The sequence below is a fragment of the Ursus arctos genome, unplaced genomic scaffold (genome assembly GCF_023065955.2).
Source record: "Ursus arctos isolate Adak ecotype North America unplaced genomic scaffold, UrsArc2.0 scaffold_5, whole genome shotgun sequence".
Lineage (NCBI taxonomy): Eukaryota > Metazoa > Chordata > Mammalia > Carnivora > Ursidae > Ursus > Ursus arctos.
Genome location: NW_026623067.1, coordinates 76476214 through 76495757, shown reverse-complemented (window position 1 = coordinate 76495757; position 19544 = coordinate 76476214). Strand labels below are relative to the sequence as shown.

The window sequence follows — 19544 nt, the reverse complement described above, 5'->3', positions numbered from 1 at the left end:
GTACAGGAATTTTAGAACTGGCAGGGTTTCTTATAGGCACTACAGATAACCTATTTACATTTTTTAGGAGTGACCACGTAAAATTTGAGGTTCCCTAAAGTTTGATCAAGCCAGATTACATCCATGCTGTTCTCAGACAGGCTGGCCTCCCTCTGCGCACACATACGTTTGCCCCCACAGAGTGCTGCAGTGACCCCTGCCAGCCTGAGTGCCCCACTCTGCAGGGTCCTCTGTGCCCTGGCTGCTTACCGGCACAGTACAGTGTTCTCAGGTCTTCAGTCTTGTCGTTAACCTCTTCAGCCTTTTATTCTCCCCGTCACATAATCCCAGCTCCTTTTAACTTCTCTTAAGATGGCCTGTATCCTAGCCCTTTAATTATTTTTATTGCTCTCCTCTGGACTGCCTCCATTTCTTCAGCTCAGAATTTAAAACTTAAGTTTTTGATTTTTTACTGTGCTTTGTTATGGTTATGTTTTGACCTTTTTCTTTTAATCTTATCCATTGCTAGTCCTTTACCATATTTCTTTCTTTTAGGTGGCTCAGTTTGTATCTTCCTGCTTTTTTTAGTACCGCAAAACTATCTGACTCATTCATTTCTTTCAAATGCTAGTCATTCACCCTTCATTACTAAAATATCACCCAAGATTTATGGAGTGCTTGCTGTGCACAAGACACTGGTTAGCACTCTACATGTAATTACTCATCTAGATCTCAAAACCACCCCATAAGGGACGTTATGATTACCTCTCCATTTCATGTATCATGTAGTTGGTATCAACAAATAGCAAACAATATGGATTTTTGGCCCCTTAACAAGTTGTGTTATTTTCTTAAGACAATAGGAGAGACCTCTTTAGTTCATAATTGAATATATCATACAAAATGATACCAGAAGTTCACCTTTGCCACCTTAGAAGTACCTGCAGAACAAGGCTTCTCTCAACAGCGTCATCCTGGGTGGAAGACAAATGGGAATAATGCTGGTCGCGCTGAGAGGTTGTGGTGGCATAATGCCAGGCCAGGCCTCTGGCTGCTGAATCAGGGCACAAGCCCTGTTTAAGGGGATGAAGACTATACTTTTTTTTTTTTTCAAGATTTTATTTATTTATTTGACAGAGACAGCAAGAGAGGGAACACAAGCAGGGGGAGTGGGAGAGGAAGAAGCAGGCTCCCAGTGGAGGAGCCTGATGTGGGGCTCGATCCCATAACGCCGGGATCACGCCCTGTGCTGAAGGCAGACGCTTAATGACTGAGCACCCAGGCGCCCCTGAAGACTATACTCCTAAGGGTCACCTGGCCTAGTCACCCAGGAATATGAGCTTTTGAGACCCTCTCGTAGACTGGGAGGAAAAAAAAATCTCTTTCTCCTGGAGAGGAGCAGTAGAGTCTTTAACCTAGGAAACATCGTTATTATTTCTTCAGAATATTTCTGCTTCTAGTCGTGAAATTTGTATCAGTGGTGAGCACTGTTGTGTTACAATCCTTTTCACTTTGTTTAAAGAACAAAACAAAACTCAAGAATCACTAATTACCACTGCTTCCATTTTACCAATATGTCTGCTCACTGATTTCTACCTAAATTCTGGAATTTATTGAATTGTAAATTTACATGTTAATATTTATTTAGATGTATAAAATAACCCAACCAGTGTAATTTCTAGGATTCTTCTTCCAATTTTCCCAACTTCTGCCCCATCCTCCTTATCTATAATGAGTTGATACATGTTTGAATGATCTCGGACAAATCATTTAACATCTGTGAACCTTAATTTTTTCAATTATTAGATAAGGGGTATTTGAATTGGGTAACATCAAAGGTCCTTTGTAGTTCTAACATTTTGTGACTGTGTGTGTGTGTGTGTGTGTGTAGATAATAAACCTTTTGAAAAAAAGAGCATAAATGCCAGATGGTGGAGATGGTTTCCATCGCAGTGGACTATGTATTTAACCATGACGGTCACCCCTTCATCGAGGTCCTGCCAGTGTTTTTTAAAGCATCGGGTCGGTGTTGCCAGGGCTTCTGGTCAGGTTCCACAGAACAGAAAAACCACCACAGAAGACGTCTGCAGCCCCTGCTTTTTCTGATGTACTGTTTTAACACCTTCCATTCGGATTTTTTACTCAGAGCCACTAGGTAGAGAGATAAATACTTTTACCATCTCATATTAAATGGAGACGCTAGAAGTGGACTCCTTGTTATGAAACAGCGGTTCAGATATAGTCCCACATTACCCAACTCTGTCAGACCCAGTGCTGCTGTTTATATAAGGAGCCCAGGGAATTGATTAGCACTTGGGTCTGGGAAGAGAATTAGGTTCTCCCACAGGCTTTATTAAAAGGGCTTTTCTGAGGCAAATGTGAAAAAATAAAAATAAAGTCTGTCTTCTGCCTACTTTGAACCTCACATTTTCTTTCTTTTTTTTTTTTTTTTTCTTTCGCATCTCAGTTCTGTAACTACTTAGAGCACTGATGTTTTCTTCACCTGTAGCCTGTCTTAAACCAGAGGACTCCTTCCTGGCTGAATAGGCACAGACCAATGGGGAGGCAGCAAGCAAAGTGATCTTTGCATAAAACCCAGTGTGTCTGGATTGCTCTATCAGCATTTAAAAGAAGTGGGTTACTCCATAACTGGCTGTGTAAAGGAAAAGTGACAGTGGGGCATCTGGGTGGCTCAGTCAGTAGAGCATGCAACTCTTGATCTCGGAGTCCTGAGTTCAAGTGTCAAGTTAAAATGAGAAAGGTGAAGTGAGTGTACTGGGGGTAGGAGAGTCATGTACCAGTAACAGCCTAGCATTAGGCCCCAGGTGAGACTCCACTGCTGTTGTATCCCTGACTAGATTCTAATTTCTTGTCAGGCATCATACTTACACCCCTTTTAGGGGGCAAAATGAGCCTTCCTTATTTGTCTGCCCTATGCTTACTTCAGGGAGGGGTGGGGGTAAACTCAGGAGACCTTAGAGCTCTCCTGAGACTGAGGATCAGAGGTGGGTCAGACATACGGAGGAGGAGGGGCAGCCTGGAACACACTGGTAGTACTGTTACTTTTTGTTTTTATTTTTATTCGCCTTCCTTGCTGGCTTGAATTCATTCTAAATGATCAATCATGGTATGTGTGGGCTTAGCTAAAAAACATTCGTTGGCCACTCCCCTCCCTAGAGAAGAGTGGTAGGGAGGGCTCCGTAGTCAGCTTTGTTTGGGGAAGTGTAAGCTAAACAGGTTTCAAGGGGGAGGATAGTGTGGAATTTATAGCATTTCCTAAACTTTTATGACCCTGGCTTTGTTTTGTTTTCCCCACAAATTCCTATTAAAATTTCAAGGAACAGTACTGTTTGTTAATACTGTTACAACTGAGAAGTGGTAGACTGTAAAGTTTGCATTTGCCACATTAGAAATTTCAGTGTTTCTTCAGACGCTGGCATCCTGGCAATGTGGGAAAATACAGACCACATTGATTCTGGCTCCTCTGCTGGCTACTTGTTCTCTCACTGTCATTCACTTTGATACTTGCTAGTCATCAAATGCTGATTCAAAGTCTGCTAGTGAGCAAAGCAGCCACAGCCCTGCCCATATGGAGCTTACAACCTAACATGAAGCAATGGCAGACATGAGACATTTGTTCCTAAAACCTTTCCTACAAAGAAGTACATGTAGGAAAACTTGGGTACTAATAACAGAACCTTCCAAACGCTAAGTGAGCACTTTATACCATTTGAGCTTATCCCACTGAAAGCCTCAGTTTTCTCATCTGTGATGTGTGACCATGCCTGTTTCAACAGGTTACTGTGAGACTTAATGTGTGTAAAGGTCTTAGCACAGTGTCCCCACCACCACCACTTAATTGGTTCATGGTAAATATTAGTTCCCTGCCCATCTGACACTGATCTAGCTATCTCTAAATTAAGAAAAATACAGAAACCAGATCTAAGTCTATCTCCAAAACTCTAATCACACCTTAATAGCTTTTTTTACTACTGGGCAGTGTTCCTTTAATGTTGAGTTCCTTTGTTGTGCAATATTTTGATCTGATATTTATACTTTGTTATGTCCAGAAAGTAAAAAAATAGAAGAGCCAGTGAGATATTAGTGCTTTCTCCTTTATTCTAGGCAGGACTGTGTCAGACAAACAGCCCCTCTGTCTAGGCCTCAGGACCCCAGCATGGACAGAATTATTATTAAAGCTCCTGCCCAGTTAAGCTGTTTTCACACCCCACCACACCAGACCAGACCTGAGCACTGAAGGGACTGTTTTTGCTTATCCATTGTTTCTAGTTGCTAGTCTTGTTCCTAATGTACTTGCCCCACATTGTATGTCATTACCAGTTCTCCCCACTCTTTAACCAGAGGGCACAGAGTTGGAAGTTCAGAGTGTACTAGGTGCTAAAAGATTCCACCTCAGAAATGATCAAATGAGGGTCTTTTACAGTTTCATTCTAATTTTTTCTTCAATGAGGAATATGGATATCCACGTAGTATCCAGGTCACTTCAGCCCAAGAACCAATGTTAAGTTTAAGCAGAAAGTGCGTTAATTACCAAATGGTACTTGCCTGGCAGGAATGATGTGAAGGCCTCCTTTTTACCATTTTCTACTCCTCTAATTCACCTGTGTAGCCTCAGCCCTGCAGTGGAGATGTCTGCTTGTCTGGCCCTCTGAGATTGTTTTTTGGTTGGTTAGTTTTGGTTTGGGTTTTTGACTCCTAAAATTTGTTACAGCCTATTGAAAAGGAATATGTGTAGTGGATGTCCTTCTGAATGTTAACCCCAAATTATGCCTGACTCCCCTCTTTGTGGTTTCTGAATCTGTGAGATTAAGGTAATTTCCCAGCTCAGCCAAAGGTATGGTCTTAGTGAGATACGACCGGTATTTCTCATGTTTCACATTTGCTATATTCTGTCAGCCAAAGAAATGACATATAGTCTGTAAGTTCTGTAAATAGGACAGGTAAACATAGAAATTACTTTATTTCCACTTCACATGAACTACCTACAACCTTAAAATTTCCAGTCTTTTGCTACAGTATGTGTCACTAATGTACCATATGTAGCTAAGTGAAAGTAAAAACCGAAATAAAGTGGCCTTAATTCCCTACAGAAATGCAGGAGTACCTAAATCAAAGTTGAGTAAACTGAGATGCTCATTATGTTCTTACCCGCATATGAGTAACATGTCATTTCCACTGGACTTTAGGGAAAAGGGTGCAAATTCGGAAAGCACCTCAAGCTGTTTCAGATGCAGTACCTGAGAGGAAACGGTCAACCCCCATGAATCCTGCAAATACGATTCGAAAGACACATGGCAGTAACAGTGTTTCTCAGCGGCCATACAGGGACAGAGTGATTCACTTACTGGCACTGAAGGCCTACAAGAAACCTGAGCTGCTGGCTCGACTGCAGAAGGATGGTGTCAATCAAAAAGACAAGAACTCCCTCGGAGCAATTCTCCAACAGGTGAGACCCGTATGAAGAGTTCCTTCTTTGTACTTTCTTGTTGAGAAGCTCTTTTAAGAAGGCTTCCTGTTGTTGCTATTTGAGGTAGAGAAATTTCAGGATCGTCTTGATCAATGGTATATGAATTATAACTCTTGAATATTAAGTCATCTTGTTTTAAACATTTAATTAAAAAACTAATTTAACTGTAGGCATTTATAGTAGGTTTTTTAAGTTAGAGGCTACTGAATTGTTAATTTAAAAAAATTAAATTTCAAGTCATTATCTTCATTTGGATTAAACGAATTTTGCTCTGAAATTCCATTAAAAAAGTAAGAAGTTTTTGTTGTCTCTTTTTGGTCTTGAATCACCAGAACTATTGCTGTAGTATTCGTTGATATAGGTGAAGTTGTACAATTTATTTTTATCAGTCTTTGTTTGATATAAGCTAGAATATTCTTACCAACAAGTTTCAAATGTGTCTTGCCCTGCATGCCCTTTACTTTGCCTTTTTCTACCACTGAGTATGCTGAGATCATTCACTTGTCTTCATTAAGGGATATGAATGTGTATTAGCTTTGATCAATTGCCTTATAATCACAAGCTTAAGTATAAGAGTAGATCATTAATTGTGTTGAAGTTGCTAGTTTGTCAGACTGTAATTTCCTATACTTTTCATATTGATTCTGGGTCATAAATATTGATTAGCATTCAAATAATTTTTTTTTCTAAAGCAATAACATGTCTAGAATTCTTAAATTTCACCATTAAAAAATACAGACCTGCACATTTTCATTAACTATTCAGAGAATAACACTTTTAAGTCTGTTTTTTTCATTTATTCTCTTACATTCAAGTCATGATACTAATGTTATGAAAGAATAAAGCCAAAATCTCCAGTTCTGGGTTAACCAGTCCCCAGAGTATCTTGGGCATTCTCAAGGATCTTACTAAATTATTTGAGTACTTTTTGGAAACAATTTAAATCCATATGTCACATAACAATTTTAAGAGCTCAAAAGGCAGGATGAAAGAATGAATAAGGGTGAGGGTGTCTGTGTTTTCAATTTTTATTTGGGGAAGGAGGGAGGTTCCGGTTACAAATCACAAAATACCTGGTGACTGAATCTCCAGAAAAGTTGTAAATTACCTTCTAGGTTAGAGGATAAGGTGGCAAAATGTTGGCAGAGGCAGGTCATTCACACAGAGGCTACTATCGATCGATGTCCGTAGTTATGTGATTATGTGTATGTATATAAAGATTTTAAAGTGTAGGTGTGCTTAACTCAGCAGCAAATGGGACATGAGTGTCATTAGTGTTGATCATTTGGCAGAATCTAGAGCATAGTCTCATCCTAGCTGCACATTACAATCTTCTGTGGAGCTTTAAAAAAATGCCAGTGTCTGGATTCTAACCCAGACCAACTACATGAAGCAACTGAATGGATACTGAGCCATTGACTGAGATGAGAGGGATGGCAAAGGAACAAGTGTATGGAGGGGAATCAGGAATTCTGTTTGGAAGATGTCCGTTAGACATATCCAAATGGTGATAGATGTTCGTTAGTTACATGTAAGGGTCTGGTGTTCAGAAGACAGTTGGAGCTGGAGTTACAAGTTAGGAGACAGCAGCATATCGATTGGCTATTGAAAGCTTTAGAGCTAGGGCACCTGGCTGGCTCAGTTGAAGGAACAAAGGACTCTTGCGCTTAGGAGCATGAGTTCCAGCCACATGTTGGGTGTAGAGATTACTTAAATAAATAAAAAAAGAAAAAGAAAGCCTTGGGGCTGAATGAAATAATCTTAGGAGAAGATGATGACAATGAAGAAAACAGGACAGAGGATAGGGCCTAAGCAGTCTAGCAAATAGAACAGTGCACAGAAAAGACAAGAAAAGAAAGAGAGAGGAGGAGGAAAACAGAAGAAGGTCCCATTATGAAGCCTAGAGAAGAGGTGGGGCATTAAGTCTATGTAGTCCCAAGGATAATAGGAAAGCTAAGCACTGTTGTTATTTTTTCCCTTTGAGAAATCTGGTTGTATCTCATCCTAATGTATTTGCAAATGTGAATCTTACGCCTAACATTAATGTTAAGCTGTAAGAAAAGCATGAACTATCATAATACATTTGGTAGTACTTTAAAAGGACACAGAAAGAAGTGAAGCGATTAAAAAAGACCATTCCAGTAGGAAATGACAGGAGGAATACCTTTCTGCCAGCCTTAAAAATGACTCTTGGTTTGGCACCTGAATCCATACATTTGTATTGTTAATGGAATCAAGGCCTGGACATCCTAGGAATTGCAGTTGTACGATAAGGAAAGATACACTTAAGAATAAACTGGCTGACTAATAACAGTAATTTGGGGGTTATTTTGCTGTATGTTTCCTTTTATTGGTTTTCGGGAATTTCAAGGACTTTTAGTAAGTGGTTCTTTAGGAGAACTGGCAGCCACGAGAAGCAGGCTTAGCAAGCCAAGAAAATGACAGACAAGGGCATCAGAATTGATACTATTTATGGAGGTAATTTCTGCTGATTACTGAAGGGAAAGTTTATAACCTAACATTTGGGCACTGTTTGGTTTCTACTTAATACAAATGATCAAGGATTTTTACTGTGATTCAAAAGTAATGGAGTTCATGACCAGAAGTAAATAATGAAGTTGTTAAACCTAACTCCTTAGACTAGAAGAACTTGATTTTAAAAAGTAAAAATAAATAAATAAATAAACCTCCCTCCACTTTTTGCCTAATGTAGGCTGTTTCAGTAGAAATATGACAAACAGTGGATGTTCAGGGAAAAAATATTTAGCTACTTATATAAAGTTTTAATTTCCCAAATGAAGTCAAACAGCATTTATTGAGATCTGGCAATATGCAAAACTCTCAGTCCCTTTGGGGTCAATTGGTACAGTTATTTTCAGTGTAAATGCAAAATATTCCCTGTTTTGGGTTGGGAGGTAGCAAAAAGATCTAATGCTCTGTTTTCACACCATGTACCAGGTAGCCAATCTGAATCCAAAGGACCTCTCATATACCTTAAAGGATTATGTTTTTAAAGAACTTCAAAGGGACTGGCCTGGATACAGTGAAATAGATAGACGGTCATTAGAGTCAGTGCTCTCAAGGTAAATTTTTTTTCCTTTAAAAAAAATTTTAGTCATTGTTATTTTAGTGTTGGGAAGGAAGAAACAAGGGTAAGCTTTTTATCACAAACATTTGAAAATTCTCTCCATAACCAGAGCGTGTGTATCCTTTACAGAAAACTAAATCCATCTCAGAATACTGCCAGCACCAGCCGTTCAGAATCTCCTGTATGTTCTAATCGAGACGCTGCATCTTCCCCTCAGGTATTCATGAAATCATATAATCAGAGCCCTGAAGTGAACCTCAGGGGCCACCTAGTTCAGGTGGTCTGATTTATGCATGAGAGAAATGAGGCCCAGAGAAGCCGCATAGCTTGCCTACCCAAAGTCACATCGCTAGCTAGCTAGTTCACGGCAGAGCTCCATCTAGAATTCAGGTCCCAGCTCACAGCCCAGACCTCTGTGTCAAAGTGCATAATATCTACTTTGCTTTTCCATATTTAAAGTTTACATTGTGTTATAAGATTATCTACTTTTCCATTAGGTCACTAACTGGAAGAGTTACTTAGTCCCATAGCCAGTCTCAAATTATACAGAAAATTGAAGATATTTAATATTATCTGAAACATGTTCGAGAAAACTTTTCTTGGGGAAAAATGTTTTTAAAATAAGCAAATAAAAAATTCTGTCATTTTTATACGTCTCCTTAATGTACTTTTTTTAACTTCGATCCCAATCAGAATACTCCATTTAGACCTCACTCCTTCCAGCTTTAAATTTCCCCCAAGAGATTCCTTGGTTCCCTGGTTTGGAGACTGACAGTGGAACAGACCTATCTACCCCAGTGCTACTGACAAAGTGCTCCTCTTTCTGGACCCTCCTCCCAAGGATTAGGGAGATGGGACAGATGTGTGGAGAACAGTAAGCATGCTGTGGGCGAAAGGCTATTCATATATCAAAAAATGTTAGAAACCTATTGTGAGGAACAGAGGCAGAACAAAATAAAAGCAATTCTGTCCTTGCATGTACATTGTCTGTAGAAGCCTCACTTTTAATGCCAACTACCATGAAGTTATTTATACTCTGATCTAATTATATGATGGCTGCCAAATCAATGATGCTAAACTGAAAACAGAATAAATTAATGGGATGATTATTATTTTCTTCCAAGCTGAAGTTTAGGCCATGTCATTACATTACATATGCTTCGTACTTTTCAACTATCTGAATTCTCTTTTTTAACTTAAATGTTGTTGCTGGATTGGGCTAGTATTAGCATAATTTTTTTAAATTTTTAAAACATTAATTCCATATCTTTTTTATGGACTCATCATTAAGACCAATCCATTGAAGAGCTATATTTACGGGGAAGAAATTGAATAGCATTTCAGCAGTGATGGTGATACTTAGAGAAATTACTTTGAAGGTGCTGGCTGTTCCCATTTTAAGACAGGTGAAATAATAAATGACAGCCAAAATACTCATAACTGGAGCATCTTATTAGCACATTAGAGGAGATAAAGTGTAGGCTTTTATTGCCCTTTACCTACCCTTCTTAGTTCTGACAGTGTGAAATGATACGAATTACTTTCTCCTCTCTCTTAATATAACTAGGTCAGGTGTGGTCCACAGAGGAAAAAGTTACTTCTATTTAATACTCTCTGAATTGGTGTAGTCCACATAAATTGGCATAGTCTCTCGAAGAACTTAGGGTGTGGCTATATGATCAGAAAGTATAAGTAGTCTAAGAAACATATTTGCCAGATTCTCCCTTTTTATGTTAGACATGAGAATTTATTTCCCTTTTGTTTTTGTGGATTGTTCATTCCTGCTTAAGCTTGCAAAATGGTTAACACAATGCCAGTGATAAACTTAAGAATGAGTACAATTACTCAGTTGTTCATATGGTAACCAGCTATGCATGTGTTGAGTTTTCATACAAACTGGCTCATTTTTTTTTTCTGCTTCTTCCCCACCCACTCCCCACAGAAACGGCTTTTAGATTCAGATTTCATTGATCCTTTAATGAATAAAAAAGCTCGAATATCTCACCTGACAAACAGAGTACCACCAACATTAAATGGCCATTTGAATCCCACCAGTGAGAAATCTGCTGCGGGCCACCTGCCGCCCCCTGCAGCTGCTGCCATCCCTACCCCTCCACCGCTGCCTCCAACCCACCTGCCCGTCTCCAATCCTCCTCAGACTGTAAACTCTAACTCCAATTCCCCTAGCACTCCAGAAGGCCGGGGGACTCAAGACCTACCTGTTGACAGTTTTAGTCAAAACAGTAGTATCTATGAGGACCAGCAAGATAAATATACCTCTAGGACTTCTCTGGAAACCTTACCCCCTGGTTCAGTTCTACTAAAGTGTCCAAAGCCTATGGAAGAAAACCATTCAATGTCTCACAAAAAGTCCAAAAAGAAGTCTAAAAAACACAAGGAAAAGGACCAAATTAAAAAGCACGACATTGAAATGACAGAGGAAAAGGAAGAGGACCTTAAAAGAGAGGAAGAAATTGCCAAGCTGAACAACTCCAGTCCAGATTCCAATGAAGGTATATTTTACATTCGTAAAACCAACTACATGTGTTCAATGAACAGGCGGAGCAAACTAATCATGAGTGAGATTATGCTGTTTATAATTAGTATTGCTTTTTTATCCATTGACCTTCTGTTATTAATCTTAGTGTTGTGATTTTGAGCAGATTTTTTTCTTGCATTTAACAGCAGTCATTTTCGGTCACTTTTTAGCCAACTATTAAACACAGATTCTATATTTGAGAATAAGATAAGTCATTTGAAAATGACTTTATTATCCTTTTGAGACCCCCTTCGAGAAGGTAGGCAGTGTTGCTCTTTTCCATAACTGCCAGGGTACTGCGCAACCTCAATGTGACCTATTATATGCCAGTCTTGAACTAATTTAACCAGACACACAATTAGTGATAAAAATAATTCTTTTCCTTCTTTGCCAAAGAAACAGGGTCACCCCTGCCTTAATTAATATTAACACAGGGGAAATGTCAAATTCTTCATAAAACAGACAAGGTAAGATCGTGTATGCAGATCCATCACATGATGGTTACTCAGAGTGAAAGCAGTTTGTCTTATTATGTAAGGCTGTTGGCAATTTGCTTGATAAAGCTTAAGAAATTCTTTTCAATTTTAAGAACACTGTTTTAGTAAACTAGTATTAATTGTTATTAGTAAAATTTAACCATTTCAAGCTTTTGGAAACTTTAAAAGCCAGATCTGTTGAGATGCAAAGAAGCTTATAATAATGCTTTATTTCTAAAGAAAAGCTAGTCCATAGAAAGACCACTTACTGAGATGTAAAGATCTTTAACACCTAGAGACAAAATTCTATTTTTCTTATTTTAAAAAAGTTGTCCTCTAAAACTTAATTGTCCCCCATGCCAGCACATCGAAGATTCAAGCCCATCATTTAGCATTGCTGCCAATTTTAAACCCAGCTTAATTAAAGCAAAATTCTCTAGGAAAATACAACTTTAGAAAAGGTCCTGTATGAATAGAGTTTAAGGAGTCTTGTCTTTCTGTAATTTGCCCATAATACTGTAATCCTTAAATTTAACTGACCATTTTTACCACATGAGAGAAACTTTGCAGAATAGTATGATGCAGTGCCTTCATTGACCTGGACTGAGTATACTGCACATCAAAGCTTACTGTTGCAATTTTTAGATCAGTATGGTGCTGTATAGTGGCCCAAGAGGTAGGTGTAAGCTTTTTCCCTTCAAGTACTACTGTGCTTCAATTTGCTAGGTCAGGAAAAGGCAAGATGTAACAAACTTTGTGTTCAGAGTTAGCAAGCCACGTTCCTGGTTATATCCCTGTCTCCAGACTTCCCACCCTGGAGATGGTGATCCTGAATCAGGCTGGTGTTGGGGGGATTGGGTCCCAGTATGTTGAGACCTACAGCAGAGTTTGAGTGTTCTCAGAGTTGGAGGCCTGGAGAAGCAGACCTAGTCTTTGACTCCTCCACTGAAGACATAGTACCTCTAAAAGCCAATGGAGATTATCACAAAATACTGAGGACAGACTGAGACCCACAGCCCCTGAATCTACTGGAATTTATCCCGTGTTTGTAGCAAAGAAGCAGCCAGGTGAAATGCACTTAATGCCTTCGCCTTTAAGACTCAGGCTGTCGTAAAAGACCCAGGCTTGAGTCAAAGACACACACAGGACCGTGAACAATAAGGCCACAGAGTCTGCATAATTTATTTACTATACTTGGTCTTTTAAAATAGTAAACCAAGAAATTATGAAATTTTCACTTTTGTTTTATATTGAACATGTATGTTTTGCCAGCGGGCAGGGTTAGGATTTGAGTTATTAATTTAATTCTACTGTGAATGATAAAAAATTACCCTATAAAAAGTCTAAACATACCCTCAGGAAATGGTGCATGCACACAAATAGAATACGGACAGGGATTTTACACCCTTTCACAGCATATCTCTGGATAACTGGCAGTCTATTTATTTTTCTATTTATTTATTTTGCCCTTTTAAAAACAAATCTGTAGTATTATGAGATGTAGAGATAGGAGGAGCATAAATTGCAATTCAGTAATGACTTTTTAAAATTACTTTAAACTTTGGGGCGCCTAGGTGGCTCAGTCGTTAAGCGTCTGCCTTCGGCTCAGGGCATGATCCCAGCGTTCTGGGATCGAGCCCCACATCAGGCTCCTCGGCTGGGAGCCTGTTTCTTCCTCTCCTACTCCCCCTGCTTGTGTTCCCTCTCTCGCTGGCTGTCTCTCTTTGTCAAATAAATAAATTAAATCTTTAAAAAAAAATAAAATAAAATAAAAAATAAATTACTTTAAACTGCTACAGGAAAACTTTTTGCGGCTTCCACTGTCTGCATACACAGAGGGTAGCAGTGAAATACAGTGACCGGAGCAGTCTGCTACCTGACTTCATTGTCTCATCTGCCTTGTTTGAATCCTATGAAAAGTAGATGTTGATGTAAAATTTGTATCTTCCATTGTCTGGCTGCATCTGCCACCACAATCTTTGAATTGCTGGGCAGATGCCACAACTGTTATGGAAAGAATAGAAGATTGACCTTGGGTTAAGATGGAATTCCTTTATTGTGCAGACACTGCAGTAGCCAGGGCGCTTTCAATGCCTGGCGTCAGTTCTGCTGGCCCTGGTCATAGGGCCTCTATTGTTCGTGTTCAATTGTATTCCTTGCTCACTGTTGCTTATTGAGATGGAAGAACAGAATTTGAGGAAGAGTGTTCCAGATGTTTCTGATCTATTTTAGAATTATAGGCATTTTATAACCATACTGTTTGGTGAAAGCTTGAATTTTTTTCTTCGTTGTAGGAGTTAAAGAGGGTTGCACTGCCTCCACGGAGCCTTCTTCAACAATTGAACTCCCAGATTATTTGATGTAAGTTCAGATGTCTGCCAATGGGAGAGAACTGTTTAATTTTAGAAAGTTTGCAAATTCTTTTCCCATAATTTGCAAATCAGAAAAGAAGTTCCAGAAATAGAGTCCTGGAGCCACCCCTGCATTTGAAAGGCTGCCATTAAGCCTGCTCGTCCCAAATCCACCCCTGTCTGCCTAAGCAGGTTGTGTCTCCCCCTGCTCTGAGCTCTGCTGCCTGGCCTTTAAGTATAGAGAAGCCTGTCCTTTGTTCCGGGGCCAGGCCAGGCATTTGATTATGGAAGATTTCAGGGATCTGACTCTTCAAAGCTGACAGTCTATCAATGCACATTCACTTATTCCCCCTGAAGAGAGTTTATTACTGATAAAGAGCTTAACCCTCCACAGGTAATACAAAGTAGAGATAGACTGATTTTCATTTAAATAAAGTTCTGCAATCAAACTAATTTTTAAAGGAGAGAATAGTAAAATTTGATCATTTCACTTTAGAACCGGTTATAATGTTTTTGTTATGGCAACAAGTTGCTAAATGCTGAGCTGGGGACATTTTTGTAACTGGTTATCACAGAAATTATAACTTGTACACGTAATTCTAGCTTTTTTATAGACTCAAAGGCTTCTGTAAGAAGAAATAATTAAGTTGCAAGAGCCTGGAAAAACAGAGAGTGGAAGAGCAAACAGATTTGACTGCAGGATAGCTTTGAAAATGAACAAATGGGCAAAATAATTTGAATGTAGATTGGAAATTGAACTCTTGAGTTTTCTCTCTTAGTAACATCTCATGATGGGCAAAGTTAAACTATGTTGTGTAGCCCTCCATGTACCACGAAATGTTCATTTCTAAAGTAGAGAACATTTTATACTTAAAATGTGTTACTTTTGCTTAACGGTAGTGTGAAAGCTATACTTAATGGGGAATGATACAGCATGAAACCATAATGCTGGTTATCATCTCTGAACTAAAAAGAACCCAAGAAACCATGCTGGGTCCTCTCTTATCTGAGGTGGTATGGTTTTAGAGTTCTGAGGGAGCTTTGAAAAGCAACCACCACTGAAATGGCCCAGGAAGGGTTGGTTGGGGGACAGCGCCTGGCTCCACTGATTGAGGGAGTTCACCTCTCCTTTTGCAAACCCACTTCTTAAAAGTCTTGTGAAAGTTGGCCCCCTCAAATGACAACTACAGTACTGTGCTCTCATTCTCTTGTGATGGATTTTGAATTTCCCTTTTTTTTGTAATACTGATACAGACTGGCTATATGTGACAAAATCATGTGGGGAGACTAAAAAATAATTCTAACTCCGTCCCCATGGATTCAGGACGTTGCTGTGTTTCGTCAACTTAACCAGTTCTATATTTAAAAACTTGTTTTTAACTCCCTAAGTATGGTTGCCACATCTGCCTCAGCGTGTTTTGGTATGTTTGTCATGTTTCTGGCTCTTAAATATCATGAAAGTACATAACCTCTGTGATTGTTTGCTTAATTTATTTTATCCCAAAACTGATATAAATATAGATTTTCTTAAAGTGGTCAGAAAGAATGAATTTTCAAAAAAAGCACCAAAATTACAGAACTGAAACTTCAGTTGTTTCATAAGAAAACCAAAAAGACATACAATAAAACCTTAATGATCAGCCTCTGAATAATTCATACTTAAACCACAATATTCCTAATTTTTATGTAATAAGAATACTTCTATTACTTGTGGCTGTGAAAATAGCCAAGACCTTTAAGATTTTATTCCATCCCTGCATTAGGAGCCAACCAGAGAACCATAACAGTTTTTGTTAAAAAATAGTGAAATGCTTTTCGTTAAAATGCCAGTATAACCAAATAATCTTCTATAATAGCAGCACAACTGTTGGCCAGTTTGGTACTTTTCCCTAAGGAAATTATTAAATAAAATACTGAGGGTGTAGCCTCAGTTATGTTTTTGAGAAGGAAGGATATTTTATATGACAAATTAAGCCTGAGTTTCACGAGCAGTGTAGCCATTCTGCTTACAGATGCGTATCCCCAGGAACCTCTTTTCCCGCCCTGGGCTTCCGCTGGTGTGCAGTCAGGACAGCCCTGTCTAGGAGAGGACTGCTGCTCTGCTTGGCCGGCCCGTGCCTTTTACAGCAAAGACAGCAGCAGGGCGCTTTAAATCCGCATTCTACTGCTGTCTCTGTCACACTTAGAACAGTAGAGCTGCACGCTGTCTAACTCTGCATGGATCAAGATATTAGTGAGGACACTGAGGTTGCACAGTTGCGTCACTGTTCTCACATTTCCAGCTAGACATTTTGCTAACTCATTTTGAATAAAACTGGTGAGATTATCTAAAACCACTTTCGTAGTGGACTGAACTCCAAGGCTTTCCCACAGTCCAGAATATACAGGCATGTCTGGGGCATGCTAAAGCCTGCTACCTGCCTGAAATTGCTTTGAAATCGCAATTTTTCTCTCAAAAAGTCAAGGGAATTTTGCATTCCATGACAGGAGCACAGAGTACAGAGACCCAGGCCAGATCCTGGTGTGATCCCACTTGCCAGAGCCACAAACAAATAATACTAACTTTGTTTTAATATTAAAACGTTGTTTTAATTTGCTTACCACTGAATAAACTGACACTCTGGGAAAATGGCCTTCACTCACCGGTTTCCTAAAGTTATTCACAACCCAAAGTAAAACAGATTTATGGCATTTTTATTAAGAAAGTAAATTAGAATAATAATATACACTGATGTTCAGTTACATGGACTATGATATTTAAGTGTTGGAAAGAACTAGAGAAATATGCTTTTTTTCCCCTGGTCTCTCATTTCAAAAGAAGACAATTACTCGTTTGTATTTTATACATTTGCCTAGTCAAACGTGGGAGGAAAGAGGTAGAAGGAACAAGCCAGAGGCACCTTGCTGGCAGCAGGTGGAAAAGGCCGAAAGACAGACCTCCTCTCATAAAGCAGCAGATCTAGAGAGAGCTTGGACTTCAGCATTCAGTGACTGTGTAACACTCTCCTGGCTTCATGTTTCCCACCGAGGCCTTCTGTTTCCATGTGACTCGTAACAGATGGGTTGGCCTCTGCCACTAGTGTGGTAGTGAATTATTTTGGATAGAGAAAGGTTTGGGAAGCTAAATCTGTGTAAGTGGTGTTTTCTACTCACAATTCAATTCCATTGCCACCATGTTTTTTTCACATTTACTTTCCTTCACTGAAGGTCTTAAGCTGTCCTGTGGGATAATTTCACCTGGAAGTCATCCCGAAGGAGTGACATGGGGGCAGACAGTGGTAGGGCAGCATTCAATGTAGGGATACGTGCTTGGATACAGTTTCTAAGTTTTTGGTTTAAATGTCAGGCTTGTGCATCATGTTGATTCTATAGTCTCTCTCCATTTATCTTATTTCTTTTTTCTTATTAGAAAATATATTGCTATCGTCTCCTATGAGCAACGCCAAAATTACAAGGATGACTTCAATGCTGAGTATGATGAGTACAGGGCTTTGCACGCCAGGATGGAGACTGTAGCTAGAAGGTTTATCAAGCTAGATGCACAACGAAAGCGGCTTTCTCCAGGCTCAAAAGAGTATCAGGTAAACATGGTTGCTCCTAGATAGGCTGACTTCCATATTTTACCGTCTTTGTTCTCTGCCTGGCCCATCCCCAGGCACCCTTCTGGCCTTCAGAGCAGGTCTTCTGGCAAACCAGCCTCTCTGCAGCTTCTGATCGTCATTTAAAATTAGCTAGGAAACTAAATATTTGAAATGGTTCTCAAAAATAAGTAAATACAATGAACTCTTTCTGTCAATGGAAAAAAAATAACTTTTTTGTAGCATAGTATGTGTAAAATATGTAATATATGCTTTATCTTTACTATAACATAATAAAGAGTATCAAGAAAAAAGGCAAACACAACTAAGTAGGGGAAAAGAGTTGGATTTGGGATTCACTGAAGTACTTGATTGCACTGCCAACTCAGACTACAGCTGCTAGTTCTAGTGCTAGTCCCCAAAATTGCTATTTCAAGTACATTTAAAAAAAAACTCAGTCCGGCATAGAATAGGGAAGATATAGACAAGAAATATAAACGGGGTTTAATACCACAGAGATCTGGGGTTTAAGTAAAGAAAAGACTGACATTTGTTAACACATACTAATCTGTCTTCACTTCCCGACTTTAAGTAGTAGTATTACCACAGCTGACAAACCAGTAGAAGCCAGACCCGTGTACTGGTTGTTCTCATAGTTAACAAGCAAAAGGATTAATATAAATGAATGTCTCCTTCCTTGTGTCGGCCACAGAACTTGTCACGCTTCACAGCCATAGATGGTGCCTTCATTCTTGCCTACTGCTGTTGCTCTGACAGGAATCTACATAAGAGAATGAATGGGTTTCCCACAATGGGGAAAACAGCCCCAGAGCATCTGTGCCCTAAAGACTCATGTGTCTTTCATTAGTGGGCCTTAATCTTTAAATAGGCCGCCTAGAGTTATAGAAGACTTTGCCAGAGGAATTAGCGTTTGAGGGTGGAAGAGGTCTTGATATGGTGGTTTGGGGTTTATTTTTTTATATATAGTTATTTACCAGTGTACCATGATTATATTTAAACTAAAATGTTAACTCCAGGGACTGCTTAGTGGTTAGGAGGAGGCTGCGAGCTAGACTGCCTGGGTTTGATTCCCAGCTGTACATTTAATATTTGTGTGACTTGCGCAAGTTATCTAACTTTCCTCAAAATCCACTTCCATAAAACAAGGTGATTATAGAGTTGTGCAGAATAAATGTAAGCATTTGGAAACCCTTAAATCCATAGTACGTAAGGTTACGTAAGTATTAGCCATTTTCTCCAGCCACCTAATATCCCTCCCTAGAGGCCATCAATAGTACTGGTTTCCAGTGTATTCTTTCAGAGGTCTGTGTATGTGTTTGTGAGATGTACAGACACAAGCAAATTCACGTATGTGCCATATGTAATTGAATTTAAGATGTCATCAATTACAATATGTACCATGGTCTTTTGTTCCAGTAAGTTAAACTGTGATACATTATTTATCTGATCTCATTAAAATGAGAAGAAATGTGCATCTTAGAAGTAATGAAATTCTAAGAATATATCATTCTGTTTCCCCTTTTAAACAAATAATACCGAACTGTATAAATCATCTGCACTTTGCTTTTTTCATTAAACAATATAATGCACCTTAGAGAACTTTAGATAAGTGCATGAAGCACTTCCCCCTTTTTAATGGCCTCTTAGTATCCCTTTGTATGGGCTAACAGACATTGAAATTTGTGTACTGTCTTTTGCTTTTACAAACAATACTGCAGCAAGTAACCTTGTACACACAGCGTTTCACTCAGGCACAAGCAAATCTGAAAGAGAAGTGTGGAAGTGCTGAGTCAGTTCTGCATTTCTATTTTGATAGCAGTTGCCAAATTGCCTTCTTTAAAGATTGTACCAATTTACATTCCCATCATCAGTATTTCCGACACCCTTACTGAATGGGTGTTAGCTGTTTATATTGCCAAGAAGAAAAAGAAAAGTTGTTCACTTCTAATTTTAATTTTTAATCTTGTAGAATGTTCACGAAGAAGTCTTACAAGAATATCAGAAGATCAAGCAGGTAGGAATCA

At 39.0% G+C, this 19544-nt stretch overlaps 1 protein-coding gene across 1 annotated transcript in view; it reads left to right on the top strand.

Annotated features, from left to right (window-relative positions):
• The window catches only part of ELL2 (elongation factor for RNA polymerase II 2), a 72779-nt gene that overhangs the window by 49230 nt on the left and 4005 nt on the right, over positions 1-19544 (top strand). The window contains exons 5-11 of the mRNA XM_026498591.4: positions 5187-5446; positions 8426-8550; positions 8685-8772; positions 10498-11068; positions 13865-13931; positions 17331-17502; positions 19490-19534. Of these exons, the coding sequence (XP_026354376.1) occupies positions 5187-5446; positions 8426-8550; positions 8685-8772; positions 10498-11068; positions 13865-13931; positions 17331-17502; positions 19490-19534 (1328 nt within the window). The remainder of the gene's footprint in view (positions 1-5186; positions 5447-8425; positions 8551-8684; positions 8773-10497; positions 11069-13864; positions 13932-17330; positions 17503-19489; positions 19535-19544) is intronic.